We start from the raw sequence: 20,768 nt of genomic DNA, 5'->3' as shown, positions 1-20,768 counted from the left end.
TCCTTAATGCTGGAAACATTTTGCCTAAAAATGGAAACAGATGGGTAAATGCATATCTAAAAAGATAGAGAAAACATACACTGCTGCAGTAAAATCTGTAAACATTGTTGAGCGAGGAATCCACATCCCAATACATGACGTAGTGGCAATCACCTGGAAAGAGAGAGGAACATTCAGGGCAAAAACTATTTATTAACTAAGTAGATTTGGGGGCAGGGGGCGGGGGAATCTATTATCTTCTAAATGAATATCCCTTCAGTTCAGATTTAGACACAATTCAATATTATCTAGTCTCGAGTTAGGCATCAGATCAGAACATCAGATTAGAGCTCTTTCTAAAGAACTTTTCCTTCAGAAAACATCAGATGGAGAAGCCCTACCTAGGGAAGTCCACTATCCAAGTGGCATCATAGGAAGTGGCATTGTAAGTTATCGTACTATTTGTCCAAGTAGGCCAGTATTGTCTATTTTGATTGGCAGCAGTAATCCAGAGTGTCATTGGCTATTCATTGTTTTAACTCAGGAGTGGGAAGCCTGTTTCAGCCTGAGGACCACCTTCCTATGTGCGCAGACTTCTGGGTGTTACATGCCAGTGTTGGGTGTGGTAAAAGGGGTTGTGGGCAGACACACCATTCTCTATTTTCCATCCATCCAGGCAAGCAAGCAAGAGATATTAACACACTTCAAGAGCACTTTCCAGCCACATGAAATCACTGAAAGAGAGCTGAGAGCAACGCCAGTAAGAGATATTGCCTGGGTGTGTGTCGCTTGGGGAAATTCTTAACAGCTGGGTAGAGAGGGCTGGAGGGCCACATTTGGCCCCTAGGTCTGATGGTTCCCCACTCCAGTTTTAGCTGAAGATGCCAGGGATTGGACCTGAGAATTTCTGCATGCAAATAATGTATGCTGCTGCCTGTCCCTAAAAGGAAGGCATTGCCAGAGACCCAGTAATAGGGTCATCTCTGGATGCCCTTACGTGAGTACTAAGAGGGTTTTCCATGCTTAGGTAAAGGTAAAGGTACCCCTGCCCGTACGGGCCAGTCATGTCCGACTCTGGGGTTGCACGCCCATCTCGCTTAAGAGGCTGGGGGCCAGCGCTGTCTGAAGACACTTCCGGGTCACGTGGCCAGCGTGACAAGCTGCATCTGGTGAGCCAGCGCAGCACACGGAAACGTCGTTTACCTTCCCGCTAGTAAGCAGTCCCTATTTATCTACTTGCACCTGGGGATGCTTTTGAACTGCTAGGTTGGCAGGCGCTGGGACTGAGCAATGGGAGCGCACCCCACCGCAGGGATTCGAACCACCGACCTGACGACATATAAACATATAACCCACACCAACCCAACAAAAACAAAACAGAGGAACCAAAATTAGAACTCTAAAACATTTTAAAACATTTTAGCCAGTTGCCCCAACCCAACTACCATAATTTATTTATTCAACTTACCGGAGCAGCTGCATTTATCCAAATAAAAATGGATCTTTTGGAGGGTGGGATTTTGCGGTAAATATAGAAGACTTCCTCCACAAATACCAGGTCAGCAGTCAGTGTCATTAAAGTCAGGATAGCAAAGAGCAATATTCCTGTCAAATCAAGGCCTGAAAGGATAAAGAGTTGTGGCAAATTTAAACAACAAGCTGCAGCACATAAAGAAATGGAATACTTCAGCCTAGTAAAAGCAAGCAAGCATGCTTAATATAAGGTAAGTATATCCTTAATTCACAATCCAGGGCCTTAGAATCCATATTGGTATGGTTACAAGTTAACTGTACCCTTAGTAGACCGATTGCCAGTTAATTACTTGGATCAGTCAGTTTCATCACTGGGACTTAAGCTTGAGCAGAATAAAATAGTTTGGGATTTTGAAACTGAGAGACTGTGGCTGTGTGTGTGTGTGTGAGAGAGAGAGAGAGAGAGAGAGAGAGAGAGAGAGAGAGAGATGAATGTTTCTAGCTGGTCTTAGCTGAAACTGGGGATAAGGGCTTGTTTGGCACCCAAACTTCTGAACAGTCATATCTTGGATCCCGAACGCCTTGGTAGTCGAACGTTTTGACTCCTGAGCACCGCAAACCCGGAAGTGAGCGTTCTGGTTTGTAAACATTCTTTGGAACCCGAGAGTCTGGCAGAGCTTCCGGGGCTTCTGATTGGCTGCAGGAGCCTCCTGCGACCAATCAGAAGCTGCACTTTGGTTTCCGAATGCTTTGGAAGTCGAACATAGTTCCAGAACAGATTCCATCCGACTTCCAAGGTACAGCTGTATTATGTATTTTTTTCTCCTGGTAGGGCTCATTTCCACTTTCAGAGCCCCACCTCTAAGGAAGGGAAAAACAGTTGAGGCATTGCTGTTACAGGGTGAAAAGGATTTGGAAACCCATATTACATACTCCATTATCAGTATGTATTGATACAAGAATGTGGGAAGAGGCTAAACAATCAAGTTCCATAAAGGAAGAACAAGGAAGTATTGGTAGTGGCAAAACACTGCAGCAGTGCAGCAATGCATTGTGGGGTAGGTAGAACTTAGGTCTTCACTCTAAAGCTACAGAATGAGTACATAACTAGGAGTAGGATCGCACAGCAACGACAGAGCACTACAAAAGCAGCCACGGCCATCTTAGGCCCACATTTAATAAACAAGCGCAGTTCCCCCACATTTATCACATGATACATTGGCTGCCTGAATTCACTCCCCCTTTCTTTTACTTGAGCTTTTCTGGCCAAAAATGTTCACATTAATGAAGCACTATACCTATTTGTTTTTGTTTTTTAAGTGCTTAAAATCACAAACACAGTTTAGTAATGCCTATAATTATTAATTAGTAATTTTTTAAAAAATAAAGGAATAAAATTTGGTATAGTCAGGAATAGGTTTGGGTGCATGTGCAAAATAATTCAGTAACAAGTAGATAGATAGACAGACAGACAGACAGACAGACAGATGTACACTGTCCACCCCACCCCTTAAGCAATAAACTGCTATCAAAGAGAATCATAGTTCTCTTGTATTGCTAGTTAGCTGTGTCAATTACATCTAGAATCAGGAACAATTGTTCTACACAGTCATAATTATATCTGGGATTTGCTTATGATATCTGTAAATTCATTGATGCAAATTCTTATCCATGGCAAGCTTTTGCATCAATCGAATCATACCTTCTTCCTTCATTGCTAGGGGCTTTATATTTTTCCATTTTGCTGCAGTTTGGAACTTTGCCACCACTAAAATATGAGCCATTGGCTCTCTCCTAATCTGTGATATCTCTTCCTAGTCAGTAACACCCATCAAGATGGGTTATAGAACCAAAGGGCAATCCCACATCTTTTTAACACGATTGCTTTGTGAATGACCTTTAAAAAAAAAAAGAATGCTTTGACACTGATTAATTGGCAGTAAACTGTGACTGTGATTCCAGATAAACAGACCCAGTGCTGTAACTATGGGGACTGATTCCAGGGAAAATGCAGCCCTTCCAGACACCACCCCAGTGTTGCTCACAGCATTGCAGAACCTAATAAGTTCAGCTCATTAAAAAATAAATAAATATGTGGGCAAGTCTAAGTGCAGGTGTCCTGCACTGAGGCTAGTTGTGCCGTTAGTGTCTATACACAGCTACACATTCATTCCTGTACTACTGTCATATCATAGTTCAAGAAAGTTTAAACTTTCCCTTCCCCTTCCCCTTCCCCTTGCCATTCTCTGTGTCCACATGACCCCATACTTGAGAACAGCAGGAAAGCTTTGACACTTAATTTCTAGCAGGTGGAACTGCTCATACAATGCAAAGGCAGAGGCACTGTGGGAAGTGCCTGTTTTGATCCACACACCTAAAGTTCCCCTTTTCTTATCAGTGGGTATTGTGTCAGTTGCTCATTTCCACGAGAACAGTGACTAATAAATAGAGTTATCACACATATTGTCCATTCTGCATTTGTTTTATATGGCAGCACCTGCACTCCGGAACTCCTTGCCTATTGAAATCAATCAGGCACCTTCACTGTACTCTTTTTTGTGCCTACTAAAAATATTCCTGTTTAGAGAGCCAGTGTGGTGTAATGGTTAAGAGCCTTTTATCTGACTTGAGACTTATTGCAAACCTTTTAACCTTTTATCTGACTTGAGATGCCTTGCTCACAGCTTACTCCAACCCGTAATCTGGGGAACCGGGTTCGCGTCTCTGCTCCTCCACATGCAGCTGCTGGGTGACCTTGGGCCAGTCACACTTCTCTGAAGTCTCTCAGCCCTACTCACCTCACAGGGTGTTTGTTGTGGGGGAGGAAGGGAAAGGAGATTGTGAGCCACTTTGAGACTCCTTCGGGTGGTGATAAAACGGGATATCAAATCCAAACTCTTCTTAAACTAGCTTACCCAGATGCTTAGAAAGTTGAGGTGATTTTAATCTGTTTTAGTATTTTAACTTTTGTTTTATGTTTTAAAGTATGGCTGTAATTTTTATTTTATTTTATCGTTTTATCATTTTGTAAATTGCTTTGAGTGGTTTTTTTTACAATCAAGCGGTATATACATTTTATAAAATAAATAATATTATCATAATTATCAACAACAATCATATATGTTTGGAATTCTTCCTGCACAAGCCCTGCTGAAAAGGAGCATCTTTCTGTTTTTATGGTTTAAACTCTTTTTAATTTTAAAGTTACAGGTGAATGGTATTTGCCATTCAGAGTCATTATGCATTCATCAACACTAGATTAAGTTTGCCTTTAAGCCTTTCTGATGAACATTAATGTGTCCTCCTCATTTCAAATGCCATTTAAAAAGTAGGTCAGTCCAGAACAACAGTGAAAGAAAAAGCTTCTCATTAACACACACACACACACACACACACACACACACACCAGTTTGATTAATCTGGTAAAAAAACACCCAAAAAGGATTTATTCACAAAGACTTACGTTGTTCTCAACAGTGAATAAACTTACTTTCTAATATTACTTGTGAGTATGGACGTTCATTTGCAGAACAGACAGGATCCAATGTCCCATTATTTCCCGCTTCTTCCATTTTAGGAACTTTCTTCAGGGACGCTTTCCCTTCTTTTCTCTCTAGCCCTCCCTGTTCAGATTCTTTTCTTTCTCTGAGTGCTGCAGCTGTAAGGAAGACTGAGATCAGCTTTCTGCTAGTTCCCTTTTGTTCTTCCAGTCAAGCTCTGCTGGCTGAGGTGACAGGCACGTCTGAAATCAGTGAAACATTGACTGTCCAAATGCTCTGCTACTTTCCTTCTACAGTTCCACAAGATAAGAAGCGGCAAAACAATAGTCAGGTGAAACACAGAGATCTGGCACTAGCAGCCAGGTCCTAAGAGGTCAACTAGAGAAAGAGACAGGGCGATGTGAGACTGAAAGGGCTGTCTCTTCTGGCCAGGATGTTTGGTATGCCACACCTTTTCCACCAACTGTTACCAGCTTCATTGCCCTCAGCAGGGTGCAATGTTGTAAACCGCAACCTGTTCTCATGCTACACAGTAACATGTGAAATGGTTCTGTATAAAAGATGACATTGTGCTTTGAACGTTTCCTTTTGCTGAGCCTTAACAATTGAACAATATACTGTACCATGCAGAAGGGTGTTGCTCGGTTGTTGTTTTTTTGCAAGTGATACTATTTCAGTATTAGTTGTTGTCAGTGGGAAAGACTGAGCAATAAATCAAAGGTGTATTACGTGGTTTTCTGATAATCTCGGGCCAGGAAACCCACTTTTTCACATAAACCCATCTGCACGTCTGCCATAGGATCCCTGCGCATCTACAATATAATCCCAATGCTTTGCAGAGGACCCTAATCTTAGAATATGTTCCATATTCCATTCATACTGGAATGCACCTAAACATTTCTACAACTATGCAGTGCCAGGGGAGAAATGGCTAATGTCAGATAAGTCGCCTTTTCGAGAAAGTTGCTCACCGTTATAGCTCTTTTCACTGAGAAACTGACAATAAGGAACCACACTGGTTTCCCCAGAACACAGTTTGAAAAGCACTGTTTTAGCCACTATAGATTTAATGTTCAAATTCTTGCTAAAGGAAATGGATAAACTGATTTGGCTGATGTGCAAGGCAGCCTGTTTATTTGTGGAGAAGCTTTCCTGCTACAGCAAGCTATTCATAATAGGGCCACTTGCCAAATCAAAATGTTTGCCTACAAGCCACCCTACCTCTTCGCAGCCACTGCATGTGAGCACAGGCAACTTCCAATTTACATGAGGGAGGGGGTTACATACATTCCAAGGCACCACATGTGAAATCACATATATTTGAAAAACCATTGAAAAAACCTGCAAACACCCCATTCCGACCCTGCCCTGCCCCCCTCCGCCTCTTTCTGTGATGTTTTTAGGTCACTTCCGGGTTCAGCACAATGTGCACGTATGCAATCGCACACATATTGGACATGCCTAAAACAGTTGCTGCCTGTATTATGAAGGGGAAAACCTTGATTTATAAGTGTTTGTGTGTGTACGCACCCTTCATCCATGACAGGCATACCTGAGCATAAGATGTTCCATGAGAATCATGGCCTTATCATGTAAAACCTAAACATAAAAAAGAAGGCATTAATGGTGAAATTTCTGTATAGAAGAGCAATAACAGAGAAACGGTCCACTTCAATGCATGATCACATAGGCCTGAATAAGATGATTCATTTCAGCTAGCACCCAGCATCAAATTTCATCTATGCTTAGAATATTACTTAGAAAGTCGAGGTAATTTGAATCTCTTTTAGTATTTTAACTTTTGTATGTTTAAAGTAGGGTTGTGAATTTTTCTTGTTCTTACTGTTTTATCTTTTGTTAAACCCTTTCAGGTTTTCTACACTCAAGTGGAGTTCATTTTTTATGAGATAAAGAACAAAATAAATAAATACATGTAAATACAGGAGGCAGATAAGCCTAAATAAGGCTGCAATGGTATACACACAAACCTGGCTCGGAGTATGTCCCATTGGACCCAATGTGACTTACTTTGAGGAGCCAGCATAGAATTGCCCTGTTAAACATTCTGAAGCATGCTCCATTGTGTTCAATGGGACTTCCAATCAGGTGAGTATAAGATTTCTGCATTAGAATTCATTTAGATCTATGAAATAATTAAGCATGCGTTTAAAAAATTCCTTCTAGAATCAAAGGGACTTGAGATGTGTTCTTTAGTTGCTATATATACAGAAAAATACACAGAAAGAAACACCCACCCACCCACCTGTTAGCAGATAAGCTATTCTGGTGTGTGGTGATTGACCTTTTCAACTATGCAGCCTTTCCTGATTGGGTTTAGGTGCTTAGCAGCATTAGGTATTTATATGGTCCTCATATCTGATGTAGCAAAGTACAGTCTCTAAATAGTAAACCTTGATAACATCTCAAACTTTAGATAAGTTCAATATTTTTCTTTCTGCATCGAAGATTTCCGGGTGCCTCTTATGAAGTACGTCTATGTCCTTGTGGAATTGGAGAATCTGAGTTTGTAACATGTATCTTTTTATGTTGTCTGTTTTGCACCCAGATTAGATCAGAGTTATTGTTAGATTTAAGGGAATCCTGAAATAAGTTAATCGGGAGATGTCAGATTGGGTTTGATTTTGCTCCGTGCCTTCCTTGAGTGCTTCTGGAGGGATGTAAATTTGAATTGTTCTAGTGTATCTCATTTGCCTGGGTGAGGAGGGGATGGAGATTTTTGCCTGGCTGGAATGAAGCTTTTTGTACAAAGATGCACATCCATTGCTGCACTAAGTTTTGCCAGTGGCTTTTCCCACTGCTGGTATGTGGCCCCTGGAAGGGGATATGGTCCTCATGCTAAAAAAAAGTTCCCTGCCCCTGATTTAAATTATGGTAATTATTTCTACATATCTATAGTAATCATTTTAAAATTTGTCCTCCTTTGTCCTCTTTCTTGACCACCCTAAAGACAAATCAGCTAAGAGTGAGAGTGGGGAACAGACATGGAATGCGGAAGGAGAGAGACTTGAAGGTTAGTATTATTATCATCCTCATCCTCATTATTAAATTTGTATACCACCCTCTATCTGCAGGTCTCATGGCGGTTCAAAACATAAAAACACAATATACTAACACAAAATACATAATAAAAATAAAAACAAGAAAAAAAACCAGTAATCCCCCCTTCCCCAACACATTTTAAAAGCGCATTGGATGTCAATCAGCCAAAGGCCTGGTTAAAGAGGAACTTTTTTGCCTGGTTCCTAAAGGTATACAGTGGTACCTCGGGTTAAGTACTTAATTCGTCCCAGAGGTCCGTTCTTAACCTGAAACTGTACTTAACCTGAAGCACCACTTTAGCTAATGGGGCCTCCTGCTGCTGCCGCGCCACCAGAGCACGATTTCTGTTCTCATCCTGAAGCAAAGTTCTTAACCTGAGGTACTATTTCTGGGTTAGCGGAGTCTGTAACCTGAAGTGTATGTAACCTGAGGTACCACTGTATAATGAAACCTCCCTGGCCAGAGCATTGCACAAATGAGAAGCCACTGCAGAGAAGGCCCATTCTTGTGTTGCCACCCTCCAGGTCTCCAGGAAGAGGCTCACAAAGAAGGACCTCAGAAGATGATCTCCGGTAGGTTAATATAGAGAAAGGAAGTCATTGAGGTAGACCCGTATGGAAATGGCCTCTTGACGTTTGCAGGCAGAGAAATTGTGGGTCCCATTTCACCCTGTTTCTTCAGGGGGAAGAAGAAATTCTCCAATAGTTCCTCAGGGGTGGCATTCACCATTAGCAGTGACAATAGCACAGTTTCTTTTGCTCTTCCTAAGATTTTATTTTGTTATTCTTTCAATGCTGCCACAAATGGTAGTAGCAGCTATATTGGCAGCCTGGCCACCATTTTGTATTCCCCACAATGCCATGGGCCTAGCATTATTCTGGGGCATTGTGGAGGAGAAAATGCCAGTCAGAATATTGGTGCCCTTCTTGGGGTTGGGAGAAGTAAGAAAAAGTAAATATCCAAAATGTTCTTTAGGAAATGACTTGTGACAAATTTTGGGTCAGCTCTAATCAGAGCAGAGACAGCCTTGGAGAAGGCACACACTCCAGGCTGGGAAATATATGCCATGGAGAGAATATTTTGGCTGCTTAAAGGGCCTTTGAAGAGGCGAATCACAGTTCCATCACTCCAAGAAGTAGTGATGGATAATTATGGTGGCATCATCAGGTAGGCAGCTGGAGGACTGAATTTTCCAAATGCTTTTATTCAAACTGAATTAGTCAAAATGAGGGAAGTATTGTTTACACAGTAGCAAAGAGACTGATTCCTCAGCTGATTGGAACTCTGTTTTGACATTATTTGGATGGTAGTCAACCAAGTATTACTCACAGCAGACTTAGTGAAATTTATGGGCCGACTTAGTCATGTTCATTATTTCAGTGGGTTTATTCTGAGTAAAACTTTGGTGAATACCACCCTTTGGTTCCTAATTTTTACCTACTGGATAATGTATTTCCCCCTTCTATCTGGAAATTGCCACAAATGCCTATCTGATATTCAGTCCCTTAACTCATTTTAAAGGGTATGCATTAATGTCAAAAGGAATGTTTTTAATCAACATATCAAACCCTAGGAATCTGGATTCCACAGGAGACGTCTGTATTTTAGCATGAAATAATGAGAATTAATATAGGAGTTCCAGGACCAAGAAATAAAAAAATTAATACCCGATAAGCAACTTCACATGTATTTTTTTTTACTGCACAAAATACAACATCTGTAGTTGTGCATTTCTTATGTGTCTGGTTATGCATACAACCCTGTAATAGGACTCTTAATAGCAGTGGTTTCAAATGCATAAGTTCTACCTTATCCTAATGTAAATCTTAGAACACTGCCATTATGCTGCCAGCAGCGTTAATGTACAAGGCCCCTCCAAAGTGATGCATTAAGTAAACTGGGTGGAAATCCACAAAGTAAGTAATGGAAAATCATTTGAATTGGAAAAAGCATTGACCTTCATATCAGCCTTTGCGATTCCATTGTATGTCAAAGCAGCTGTTTTCTTCTACATGCAGCTATTCTGTTTGTTGCCGTTCAAAATATTTCATCTTCTTGAAATGCTCATTGTCGAAAATATTATGTAGAAATGCTTTAAGCATGGAACTTGGCCCCTCAAACTGGAGGCAAATAAGACTTTGAGCATGAGGCCCGTGCCTGCTACAAGATACACAAAGGCATGTGAGCACATGCATAGCATTTCTATACATGTGAAGGGAATTTTCAAATTTTATTACCTGCTGGAAATTGTCATGTGCTGTTTTGGCAGATCACACCATGCAATTGGAATGGGAAGACTGAAAAACTGTCATGCACAGAGTTGCAAGCAATTGTTCTTCAGCAATAATGGAAGGGAAAGAAGTATGAAACTAATAGGTTAGGTGTGCATAGCCTACGGACTTCCAGATGTTGAACTACAGCTCCCATCATCCCTGGACATTGGCCAGGCTCGCCAGGGCTCATGGGAGATGCAGTCAGTTCAGCAGCACCCACAGGTTCCCTACATCTGCAATTGGTAATCAAAGGTCCCCAAAACTTTTCAAACAAGACATTGTTGCATGGGAATGATTTTAAAAGCTATCAATTTAGGACATCTTATAAAATGTTTATAGCCATCTTCTGAACTGTTAAGCATTCCAAACAACCCATAAAGAAACAGATATATTTCATTAATATGAGAATAAACAAAGAAGGCAAATGCAGAATATTAGAGTCACAATTCTTCGTATAACAAATAGTATATTTTAGGAAGTGTCCAATTGGACCATATGTCAACAAAAAATGAACATACTGGTAAGAAGAGCCTGCTGGATCAGGCCAATGGCCCATCTAGTCTAGCATGCTGTTCTCATAGTGGCCAACCAGATGTCTGTAAGAAACCTGCAAACAGAACCTGAACACAAGAGCATTCTACCCTGCCCTATGGTTTCCAGCAAGTGGTATTCATAAGCATTTACTGGCTCCAATCGTGGAGGCAAAACATAGCCATAATGGCTAGTAGCTGTTGATAGTTTATCCTCCATGAGTGAGCCATCCAGGTTAATGGTCATCACTGCCGCTGTGGGAGCAAGTTCCATAGTTTAACTATGGGCTGCATGAAGCAGGTGGCGCTGTGGTCTAAACCACCAATCCTCTTGGGCTTTCTGATCATAAAGTTGGCAGTGAGCCCTCATTGCTTTGTCCCAGCTCCTGCCAACCTAGCAGTCTGAAAGCATGCCAGCATGAGTATATAAATAGGTACTGCTGCAGCGGGAAGGTAAATGATGTTTCTCTGCTCTCTGGCACTTGTCACGGTGTCCTGTTGCACCAGAAGCAGTTTAGCCATGCTGGCCACATGACCCACAAAAGCTGTCTGTGGACAAATGCCGGCTCCCTTGTCCTGAAAATGGAGATGAAATCTGCACCCCATAGTCAAATTCAACTGGACTTAAACATCCAGGGGTCCTTTTCCTTTACGTTTTGCATGAAGAAGTAGTTCCTTTTGTCTGTCCTGAATCTTCCAACTTTATTCTCCTGGACAGATTCTAGAGACGTTTCGCCACAAACCACAAAAATTAAAGCCCACCCCCACCTTTGGTACTGTGTGTTTGCTTTGGACCATCTAGTTGGCTTCATTTAGACATTTGGCCATGCAAAAAGGAGGCCACTTGCCATTGCCATTCTGTCTTGGCCTTACTTCTGGAGTGGCTTGCTACAGTAGACTCCTCAGGCAAGCCAGAAAACAACAGAGATGCCAGTGGAGGTTGACTCTGTGGCAGAGATGAGTGCCTTTTACTCTGCCAGAGTGCCAGAACATTTGAAATCCCAAAAATGTCAGTGGGATCTCTGTGCTAAAGGGCAGTTTAGCAACTGAATGAGCAGATAAACAAATGGCTTTGTTGCCTGATCATTTTGCCCCTTAGGGTGACTTGCTCCATGCTGTTATCATGGCCATAAAACACTGTTGTGAATGCAAATATCCCATTGATTTAAACACCTTGCAGATTCCCAATGACCCTTGGTTTCTGCTTGTGTATATGTGCCTTGTTCCCTCTCCCATAATGTGTCTGGGATGAAAGCCCTGTTCTGTCTGTCTTCCATTGCCTTTTCTTTCCAGTGGCACCTATAATAACCTCTTTGCTTTATCTGTACCCTCTCAGTCATAATGTTGTCCTTCTCCTGCTTACTTGTTCCCCGATTACCACTGAATTCACATGCTATCTGATAAGTGCAGGTATCTTCTTTTCTCCCTTGTAAAAAAAATTGGAAGCAGAAAGTGTTCCTAATTCTGTCAAGAAAATGACTTTCGATCCCCCTCCCTTGCATATTATTCTCGTGAGGGTCAGATGTGAATCGATTTCTGACGTGGGTTTTTTTCATGGCTGTAAAGTGGTAAAATGTGGAGTGCTTTGAAGTTAGAAATGTAATTGTGGAGACATAAAAATTGTATCTATAGCCATCACAGAGATATTTATCTCAAGATGACTGTCTCAGTGTCCTTCAGAGCAATAACTGCAACAGCCGAGAACATAACAGAGGGAGCTGAAATGTTATGACTCATTTACTTCTAACAAGTCTAATACACTTCAGTGAAAACGTATTGCACATGACATAAGGGACTCTCTGATATACTGGAACAAGCTTCAAAGGCCATTGAAATAAAATACCAGCCATTACTACTGCTCAAATATTCTTCAGTGTCTAAATTAGGCCACCAATACCAAAGATTGTAATTGCGTTATTCTCTCTGATTCCTTGTCGCTCAGAGAAATGTCTATGTTTTGCACACTCTTTTGTCCAGGAGGAGTGAGGTAGATAAACCAGGCTCATAAAACATGTTATTTTTTATTGTCATGTGCAACATTACTATTGCAATGTCATTTAAGATGTTAAAATGTTCACACTTTAAATGCATAAAAATATCTGTAATGGCTTCCTCTGACTATGACAGAGGGAATTCAGAGGAAGGCGTTCAGGACGCAATGCAGAATGTCTTTGTGAATGGGGAAGCGGTGGACAATTAATGCTGTGTACACATTGCCGGGGTAGGTTGTCTTTTTCTCAATTTGGATCAAAGCTGGTTTTTTTGGGGGGGGGGAGACACATAAAAAATGCAGCATCAATAGATATGGATTGGGACTAATGTCATATGTACTCCGCTTCCCAAACCAGTTGTGGGAGTGCACTGGATGAAGAGTAAACAGAAGAGGGGACACAGCTTAATTAACCTAAAATGGGGGGTCACTCTCTTTCTCACTACAGTATATACTTGGAAATAGCTGCAGTATTCCCAGGTGTGCCATCCACTGGACATCACCCTGGACACGACCAACCAGCAGCAATGGACACAGGAAGCAGCCTTAATCGAGATGAAGTGATTTGCCCTTCTACTCCAGTATTGTTTGGCTACCCGCAGTGGTTCTCCCCAGAGTCTTGGGCAAAAAGCCTTCCCATCACTTCCTTTTTGGTCCTTCTACCTGGAGATGTCATGGATCGAACCTGGGGGCTTCTGCATGCAAAATGTAGGTGCTCTACTACTGAGCTATGGTGCCTTCTCTGGAAACGTAAGCCGACTCCGCGTGGCAAGGTACGCCACCTTCATATCAAAGCCATTAATTAAGCTCTCAGTCATCTTATCGTGCTTGCATCTTGAACCTCCAGCTCAGGCTAATGGTTTTAAATTCACAGGATCCCAAGGATGCTCTGTTGGTGAGCCCCTCACCATCTTCACAGGACTGATTCTCCCTGGTCCCTGTGGAAAAGCCCAAAAAGTTGCCCTGCTTTTCAATTTGTAGTGCAAACAAAGCCTTTGGTTTAGTCACCTCTTTCAGTTGGTCCTGCCACACCCAAACTCTCAGTGTCTCTCCCTTTTGTAGCTTTTTGTCCTTGTCCTCCCCTTAATTTGTCAAACATATTGTGTGTGTGTGCGTGTATGCATGCGTTTGTATACACACAGATACACTCTACCGTTAATAAAAGATCATTAAATACAGACCATAATCACAAGATTATTTAAAGAAATGTTTCTTTTAAAATGCAATTCTCTTTTACGGCGAAAGTCCTAGAGATGCTGTAGCACATTCAAACACACACACACACACACACACACACAATCGGGTTTAAATGTGTGAAGAGTAATCACGGAAACTGTCACTGAGCTTAAGGGGGGGTGTTTGCCCAAATCAGGGTTCTATTCTTTGGCAGAAAGCAATACTGTAGTTTAAATTAGTGTGGTGCAGCTGAACCCTCATTTAAAATGTGTTCCACTGACATTGCACGAAGAGGGTGTCTTTGTTTAATAGCGCTGGCAGAACAGCACATTTTCCGCCGAAACCCGTTGGAGTTTAGACCTTTTAATAGAAAGTGACAATTTAAATTGCCATGACGGTGGCCTAATGGTGCTTAAAACTATTACTAGCTGATGCTACAGTTGGCTCCAGACCAGTTTGTTAACGCTCAAGAAAAAGGTAGATGGGAGTGGGCAATTAAGCGATGAATAATTAGTTGTTCCTTTATTCTTGACTATAATACCATTAGTCAAAGATGAACTCATTTGCCTGTACTGTTAATTCCATTGTAGCTCTGGGCTAGTTAACTCTCAGGGCCAGGAGACCTGATCATTGGTCAGCACTTCCCCACCCCCACCCCATGTTTTCCCTTTCAGTGGATTGCCTCCAGTCTCTCTCACCTCTCCCCTTTTCTTGGCACGTAAAATAGTATCAGTTTGTGCCATTTATTTGCTTGAGGTCTGGCCTAGCTAGTGTTAAAAGACTTGTTGGCACTCCTGCTATTTCCCATTCAGGAGGCCAGGAAATATAGGATGGGGGCACAAGGCAGTTTATGTTTTAAGAAAAAGTCTTACAGTACAGTGGTACCTCTGGTTGCGAACGGGATGTGTTCCAGAGCCCTGTTCGCAACCTGAAAGGAATGCAACCTGCGTCTGCATGTTTGCGCATGCGCGGGTCGCAATTTGCCGCTTCTGCGCATGCGTGTGATGTCATTTTGTGCGTCTGAGCATGCGCGAGTGGCGAAACCCAGAAGTAACCCTTTCCGGTACTTCCAGGTCGCCGTGGGATGCAACCTGAAAATGCACAACCTGAAGCAAACGTAACATGAGGTATGACTGTAGTAGGGTGCGCAAGGAAACATTGTCTTCTTGGAGAGGCAGTCAGTGCAAGCACATCAGAATTTTTGCTGCTAGCTGCCAAAGCAATCAGAAATGCTTATATGAAGTATGAAGTCTTTTACAGCCGTTCTTCACTGTATGCATAATGAAGCTATGCTACTCTGCCGTAACGGATTCATTTCGTTTATACCTTGTACCATTCTGCACTTATTGGTGAGTTTCTCAACAAGTGCCAATTTCCAGACCTTATTATACCAATTCGTCAAAGAGGCTCCTTCCACATATATTTCTGGTGCCTAGTTACAACGATATTTTGCTGCGAAAAATAGTCGGTGGTTTAAAGCGCATGCCTGCATTTTCCCCACCGAAAAGATTTAACAAAGCCAATTCTGGGAATTTAGCCACCTTTTGTCCAGCAATTTTGTGGATATCATTAAACATTCATCCCAAAATTTAGCTAGCTTCCTACACGTCAGCCACATTTGTTGGAATGAGCTCCACTGCAGAACTTTTAGCCCTTAAGAAAAACAGTGTCTGTCACCTCAAGCTTGAGATTTTGCTTTGGTATCCAGCCTGGATATATTTCAGTAGTTATATATATTACAGGAACTACCTCTCTCTCTCTATATATATATATATAGAGAGAGAGAGAGAGAGAGAGAGAGTGTGTACAACTGTGGCCTTTATGATTGCTAAACAGCACAGACACCTTGCTAACTACCATGCTTGTGCCAGGCAGCACAGTCTACTTCATGCGCATCTGGAATGAGCTGAAAGTCAGGCATCCAATAATTTTTTTAGGCACACGGGTAATGTGCCTGAATCCTATGAACAGGGTCAGGAAAATTAACATATAACTGGCCATGAAAGGCACAGGATAGGCATAGACAAAACTATTCTTTAAATCCAATTTGCACGTCTATTTTATTTAATTAATGCTAAAAAATAAGTGTTCAGAATCAATTATGCATATTAAATATTTGATTATATGTGGTTTGATCAATTTAATGTGCTAATAGAATGCAGGCTTTAAACAAAACTGGAATTTATATCAGATATTTGAGTAGCAACAAATACTTAGTAGAGGGAACAAAGGGGTATGGTTACTGTCGTTAGATTATCATGCAGAATGGTCAACAAATCCCCACTTCTTCTATCTTTGATATCGTGCCCAGCTCTGCTCAGATCTCTTTAGACCATGCCCAAATTTTATCTGTAGCCATGGAAGATTAATATATGCTTTTAAAAAAAAAGAGCTGGCTATTTTTTGCACCAGTTTTCAAATCTGTACTTCCCCACCAAAAACTGGGCACAATAATTCACAGGCCACATCAGACCACATTTTCTGACTCAAGTAAGATACCGTACTTTTCCATGTATAAGACTAGGTTTAAGACTAGGTCTGCGTCAATGGCTGGTGTTGATTGGCTGATGCTGTGGTAATTGGGCTGGCGATTGACAGCTTCTGCCGGCAAGGGGACAGACGTGAGATGGTTTTTTTGACACGTGCAGATGAGCGGTTTTCGGCAATCCCCCCCAAAAGCTAACCCCCCCCCCAAAGCTCAACAACTCTGAGCCATCTTCCCCCATTTTCTTAAATTTGAGTCCCCCAAAATAGGGGGCGTCTTCTACATGGGGGTGTCTCATACACGGAAAAGTATGGTAATTACATTTTTAAATACTGCCACACTCCTGAAAATAGTCAAAGTTCAGCAGAGTAAGGATCACCTAGGAGCTATTTAATGTGAGACTGCCATCTTTCTGGCTATTTGTTACAGTGGTACCTCGGGTTACAGACGCTTCAGGTTACAGACTCCACTAACCCAGAAATAGTACCTCGGGTTAAGAACTTTGCTTCCAGATGAGAACAGAAATCGGGCAGCGGCAGCGGGAGGCCCCATTAGCTAAAGTGGTACCTCAGGTTATGAAAAGTGTCAAGTTAAGAACAAACCTCCAGAATGAATTAAGTTCTTAACCCGGGGTACCACTGTATTGCAAGGCATGTGGTTGTGTTTCCCTCATTACCCATCGCGAGCCTCTGACATGGCTCCCACAGGTCCACACTCTAACCATTACGCCACACTTGCTCATTAAAAAGAAACCCAGTGCATCTCACCATCGTGGGGGTGCCTCCTCAGTCTGTGGTGATGTCGATGGGCAACTTCAGCGCCCCTCTTTTTCTCCCTTCTTACGGTTCTTTAGCTTTAAACTAGACCTTGGACTGACAGGCCTACAAACAGAAGATTCCTTCACTGAAGAACATGCTCGCCAGGCCACCCTACCTACAGCAAGGCCCATTTAAGTCAATGGGATTTATTTCTACAGGGTTCTGCTGCATGCCCTATCGTTAAATGGAAATCTCTCCTAGGTTTTATATGATAAAATGCCGTTGTCCTAACAGTTATTTGGGAGCATGTTTAAAATACAGTGGTACCTCGGGTTACATACGCTTCAGGTTACAGACTCCGCTAACCCAGAAATAGTGCTTCAGGTTAAGAACTTTGCTTCAGGATGAGAACAGAAATCGGGCTCCGGCGGCGCGGCGGCAGCAGGAGGCCCCATTAGCTAAAGTGGTGCTTCAGGTTAAGAACAGTTTCAGGTTAAGAACGGACCTCCAGAACGAATTAAGTACTTAACCCAAGGTACCACTGTAAATGGCGTCAGGGAAGGCCAAATGAGTCTTCTTCACACAAACAGCAGCTGAAATGGGAAGCTTTTGATAGGGGCGTGCTAAAATGTCCACAGTGACTTAAAACTAAATAAATAAAAGGAAGCTGGCACAAGAGCAAAGGGCCCTTGGTGCGCATTTCTCTGCTGATACACACTGCATTGTGCTCAGAGACATGTGAAAATGTTATGAAGTAGAAAGTTCTTTAAATAGCATTGTGACAATATCTGCTTTTCCAAACAAAAACAAGTGATGAATAGCAGCCCCACCCCACCCCACCCCTATAGTACAGAGATTATATTGTCTGGGTCTCATGTTTTTATCTAGGATTAGTTGGAAAACTTCTTTTTAAGAGTGGTGTGGGGGAGATGTTACTTCAGTTTTTATCCTTTATTGCCACCTATTGGCGAAGGCTTCAGTCCACAATGATGAAACCTGCTGTACAGATGAGCTGGACAGTTATCTTTTACGTTTTCTTGATTACTCATATTCTGCAACATTCAACACTGCATTATATAGCCCAGTGCAATGCACTTGAAGATCTTTTTTTTTTTTTTGCATTTTAAAAAGTTTTATTAATATTTCCATATATATACATTAAATCCGTGTTTCATACATCTCATACTTTTGGACTTCCTTCAACGTCCTTGACATTCATTCGTATTTATTTCTTTATAGCGCAATCCAGTCTTTCATACTGCCATTAATACCATCTTTCAAACATTGTTTTCAATAAGCAATACTTCTTAGTGTTTTACAGTGCCTCTTTAAATCCTACTAGCGTTGTGTTTACTAAACATTTGTTCTCCAGATAGTCCGCAAATTTTCCCCAGTCATCTATAAATTTTTGATCCTTCATATATCTAATTTTCCCTGTTAATTTATCTAACTCCGCATATTCCGTCAATTTTAATCTCCACTCTGTTATCGTTGGGCCTTCTTCCTGCTTCCACTTCTGCGCCACCACGATTCTAGCTGCCGTTACCGCATATTGGAAGATTTTACAATCCTTTCTTTTGATGTCTTTTCCCACCATACCTAATAGAAAAGCTTCGGGTTTCTTTACAAATGTGTAGCTTAATATCTTTTTGATTTCATTATAAACTTCGTCCCAGAAGCTTTTAACCTTCCCACAATCCCACCATTGGTGATAGAACGTCCCTTCTTTTTGTCTACATTTCCAACATTTGTTGTCTGTTTTATACATCTTGGCTAGTTTAACGGGTGTTATATACCACCTATATAACATTTTTAACATATTTTCCCTTAGCAATACACATGCTGTAAATTTTATATTCACTCTCCACAATTTTTCCCAATTCTCCAATTGAATATCATAGCCAAGGTCCTTTGCCCACTGAGTCATCACTGTTTTAACTTTCTCATCTTTCATGTTCCATTCTAACAGTATTTTATACATACTTGACAGATTTTTCCGATCACAGTTTATTATCTCTCTCTGAAATTTCGATGCCTTTTCATCGTAGCCCCTCTCTTTCACTTCTTTTTTAAATATTTCATTTATCTGATAGTAACTCAGCCAATCGTATGTATATCTTTTTACCTGGTCATATTGTTTAACTTTCCACTTCCCTCCTTCCTTCAATACCATTTCTTCGTACCTACCCCATTTTTTCCCCATATTGACTTTCTTTACACTTATCAGCTCCACTGGTGATAACCAGTGTGGGGTTTTTGGTTCTAATATGTTCTTATATCTATTCCAAACTTCTATCAAAGGTCCCTTAAAGATATGGCTGCAAAATCCCTCATGCACTTTTATCTTATCTCTCCACAAATAGGCATGCCATCCAAATTTGTTCTTATAACCTTCTAGATCCAATAATTCTGTATCCTCCAACTTTATCCACTCTTTAATCCAACAAAGGCATGTCGCCTCATAGTACAGTCTCATGTCTGGTAGGGCGAAGCCCCCTCTTTCAGTAATATCTGTTAATATCTTAAACTTAATTCTGGGCTTCTTTCCTTCCCAGACAAATCTAGAAATCACCCTTTGCCATTCTTTAAAGTTTTTTGTGCCTTTTATTATCGGGATTGTTTGGAATAGAAAAAGCAATGCACTTGAAGATCAAAACTAGGTAATTAAAACATCAATAAAGCTGTAAGAGCCAAGCCAATTATTTGAGAACATCATCTGAAGGCCTCAGGGTGGTCAAGGCTCCTATAGCTCTGCTGCAGAAATGGCCAGTGTGCTCAGCACTTGACAGTCGCTTCTGATGCATGTTCTTAACTTCCCGATTTTCCATATCATTCTGAAGCAGTCCCCCGTCAGTTGTAACTAGAACTTTGCCCCTGAGAAATATTTGTAGATGCTGTGCTAGTTTTTTCCTTGTATGAGAACTGACAACCTATACTTTAAAGGTGAAGTAAAAAGCAAGATCCCATATTTTTCTGTTTTGTTCTCATAGTATTTATTTATAATCTGTTATTTATTTGGCTAAATTGTTTGCTTGTTTGCTATGCATTTGGACACCTCTTAGGTATCATCACCGAAATTTGAGGTCAAGGAGCAGGTTTTTGTGTATGTTTGGAGGCAATTGGGACACCATTTTAAATAAAGAGTGGACTTCACCAATTATTTGGTTTTTTAGAATGTCTGAGCAACACTGGGTAGAAGGCTGCTGGTTTCTAATGTTTCATGGCTATTTTAATTATGTTTTTATTTTATTTTGCAGGCTCTTCCAGGCTTTGCAGTACTATAGCAATTAAATAATGTCCCATTCTGTAGACAATGGAATCTTAATTTTGCCAATCCTGCGAATTTGGAGGCAGTCCCTAGGCACTTATCTTTACATCAAGAGCTTTAGAAAAATAGTTTAAAAAAGGAATACAGTGGTACCTCTGGTTAAGAACTTAATTTGTTCTGAAGGTCCGTTCTTAACCTGAAACTGTTCTTAACCTGAGGTACCACTTTAGCTAATGGGACCTCCCCCTGCCGCTGCACAATTTCTGTTCTCTTCCT

At 41.3% G+C, this 20,768-nt stretch overlaps 1 protein-coding gene and 1 long non-coding RNA gene across 8 annotated transcripts in view; one reads left to right on the top strand and one right to left on the bottom strand.

The window, feature by feature from the left end:
• LOC310706438 (organic solute transporter subunit alpha-like) overlaps positions 1–5,057 on the bottom strand; it is a 29,247-nt gene extending 24,190 nt beyond the window's left edge. For all 7 annotated transcript variants that reach the window (XR_014525880.1, XM_083502169.1, XM_083502165.1 and 4 more), the window contains exons 1-3: positions 4,943–5,057; positions 1,448–1,599; positions 80–153 (exon numbers count right to left, since the gene is read on the bottom strand). Coding sequence is in view for 6 of the 7 variants with exons in the window: in XM_083502169.1 (XP_083358295.1) it covers positions 80–153; positions 1,448–1,599; positions 4,943–5,024 (308 nt within the window). In the remaining variant the exon portion in view is untranslated. The remainder of the gene's footprint in view (positions 1–79; positions 154–1,447; positions 1,600–4,942) is intronic.
• On the top strand, positions 4,151–13,840 carry LOC310706440. Its single transcript, XR_014525883.1, has 4 exons — positions 4,151–6,722; positions 6,824–7,058; positions 7,921–7,983; positions 13,254–13,840. It is a non-coding gene; the product is annotated as an uncharacterized lncRNA (long non-coding RNA).
• The last annotated feature ends 6,928 nt before the right edge of the window (positions 13,841–20,768 follow it).

The sequence above is a fragment of the Podarcis liolepis genome (assembly GCF_965112155.1).
Source record: "Podarcis liolepis genome assembly, chromosome: 4".
NCBI lineage: Eukaryota > Metazoa > Chordata > Lepidosauria > Squamata > Lacertidae > Podarcis > Podarcis liolepis.
Note: the sequence above shows the minus strand (reverse complement) of the source record. Positions and strands in the feature narration are given on the sequence as shown.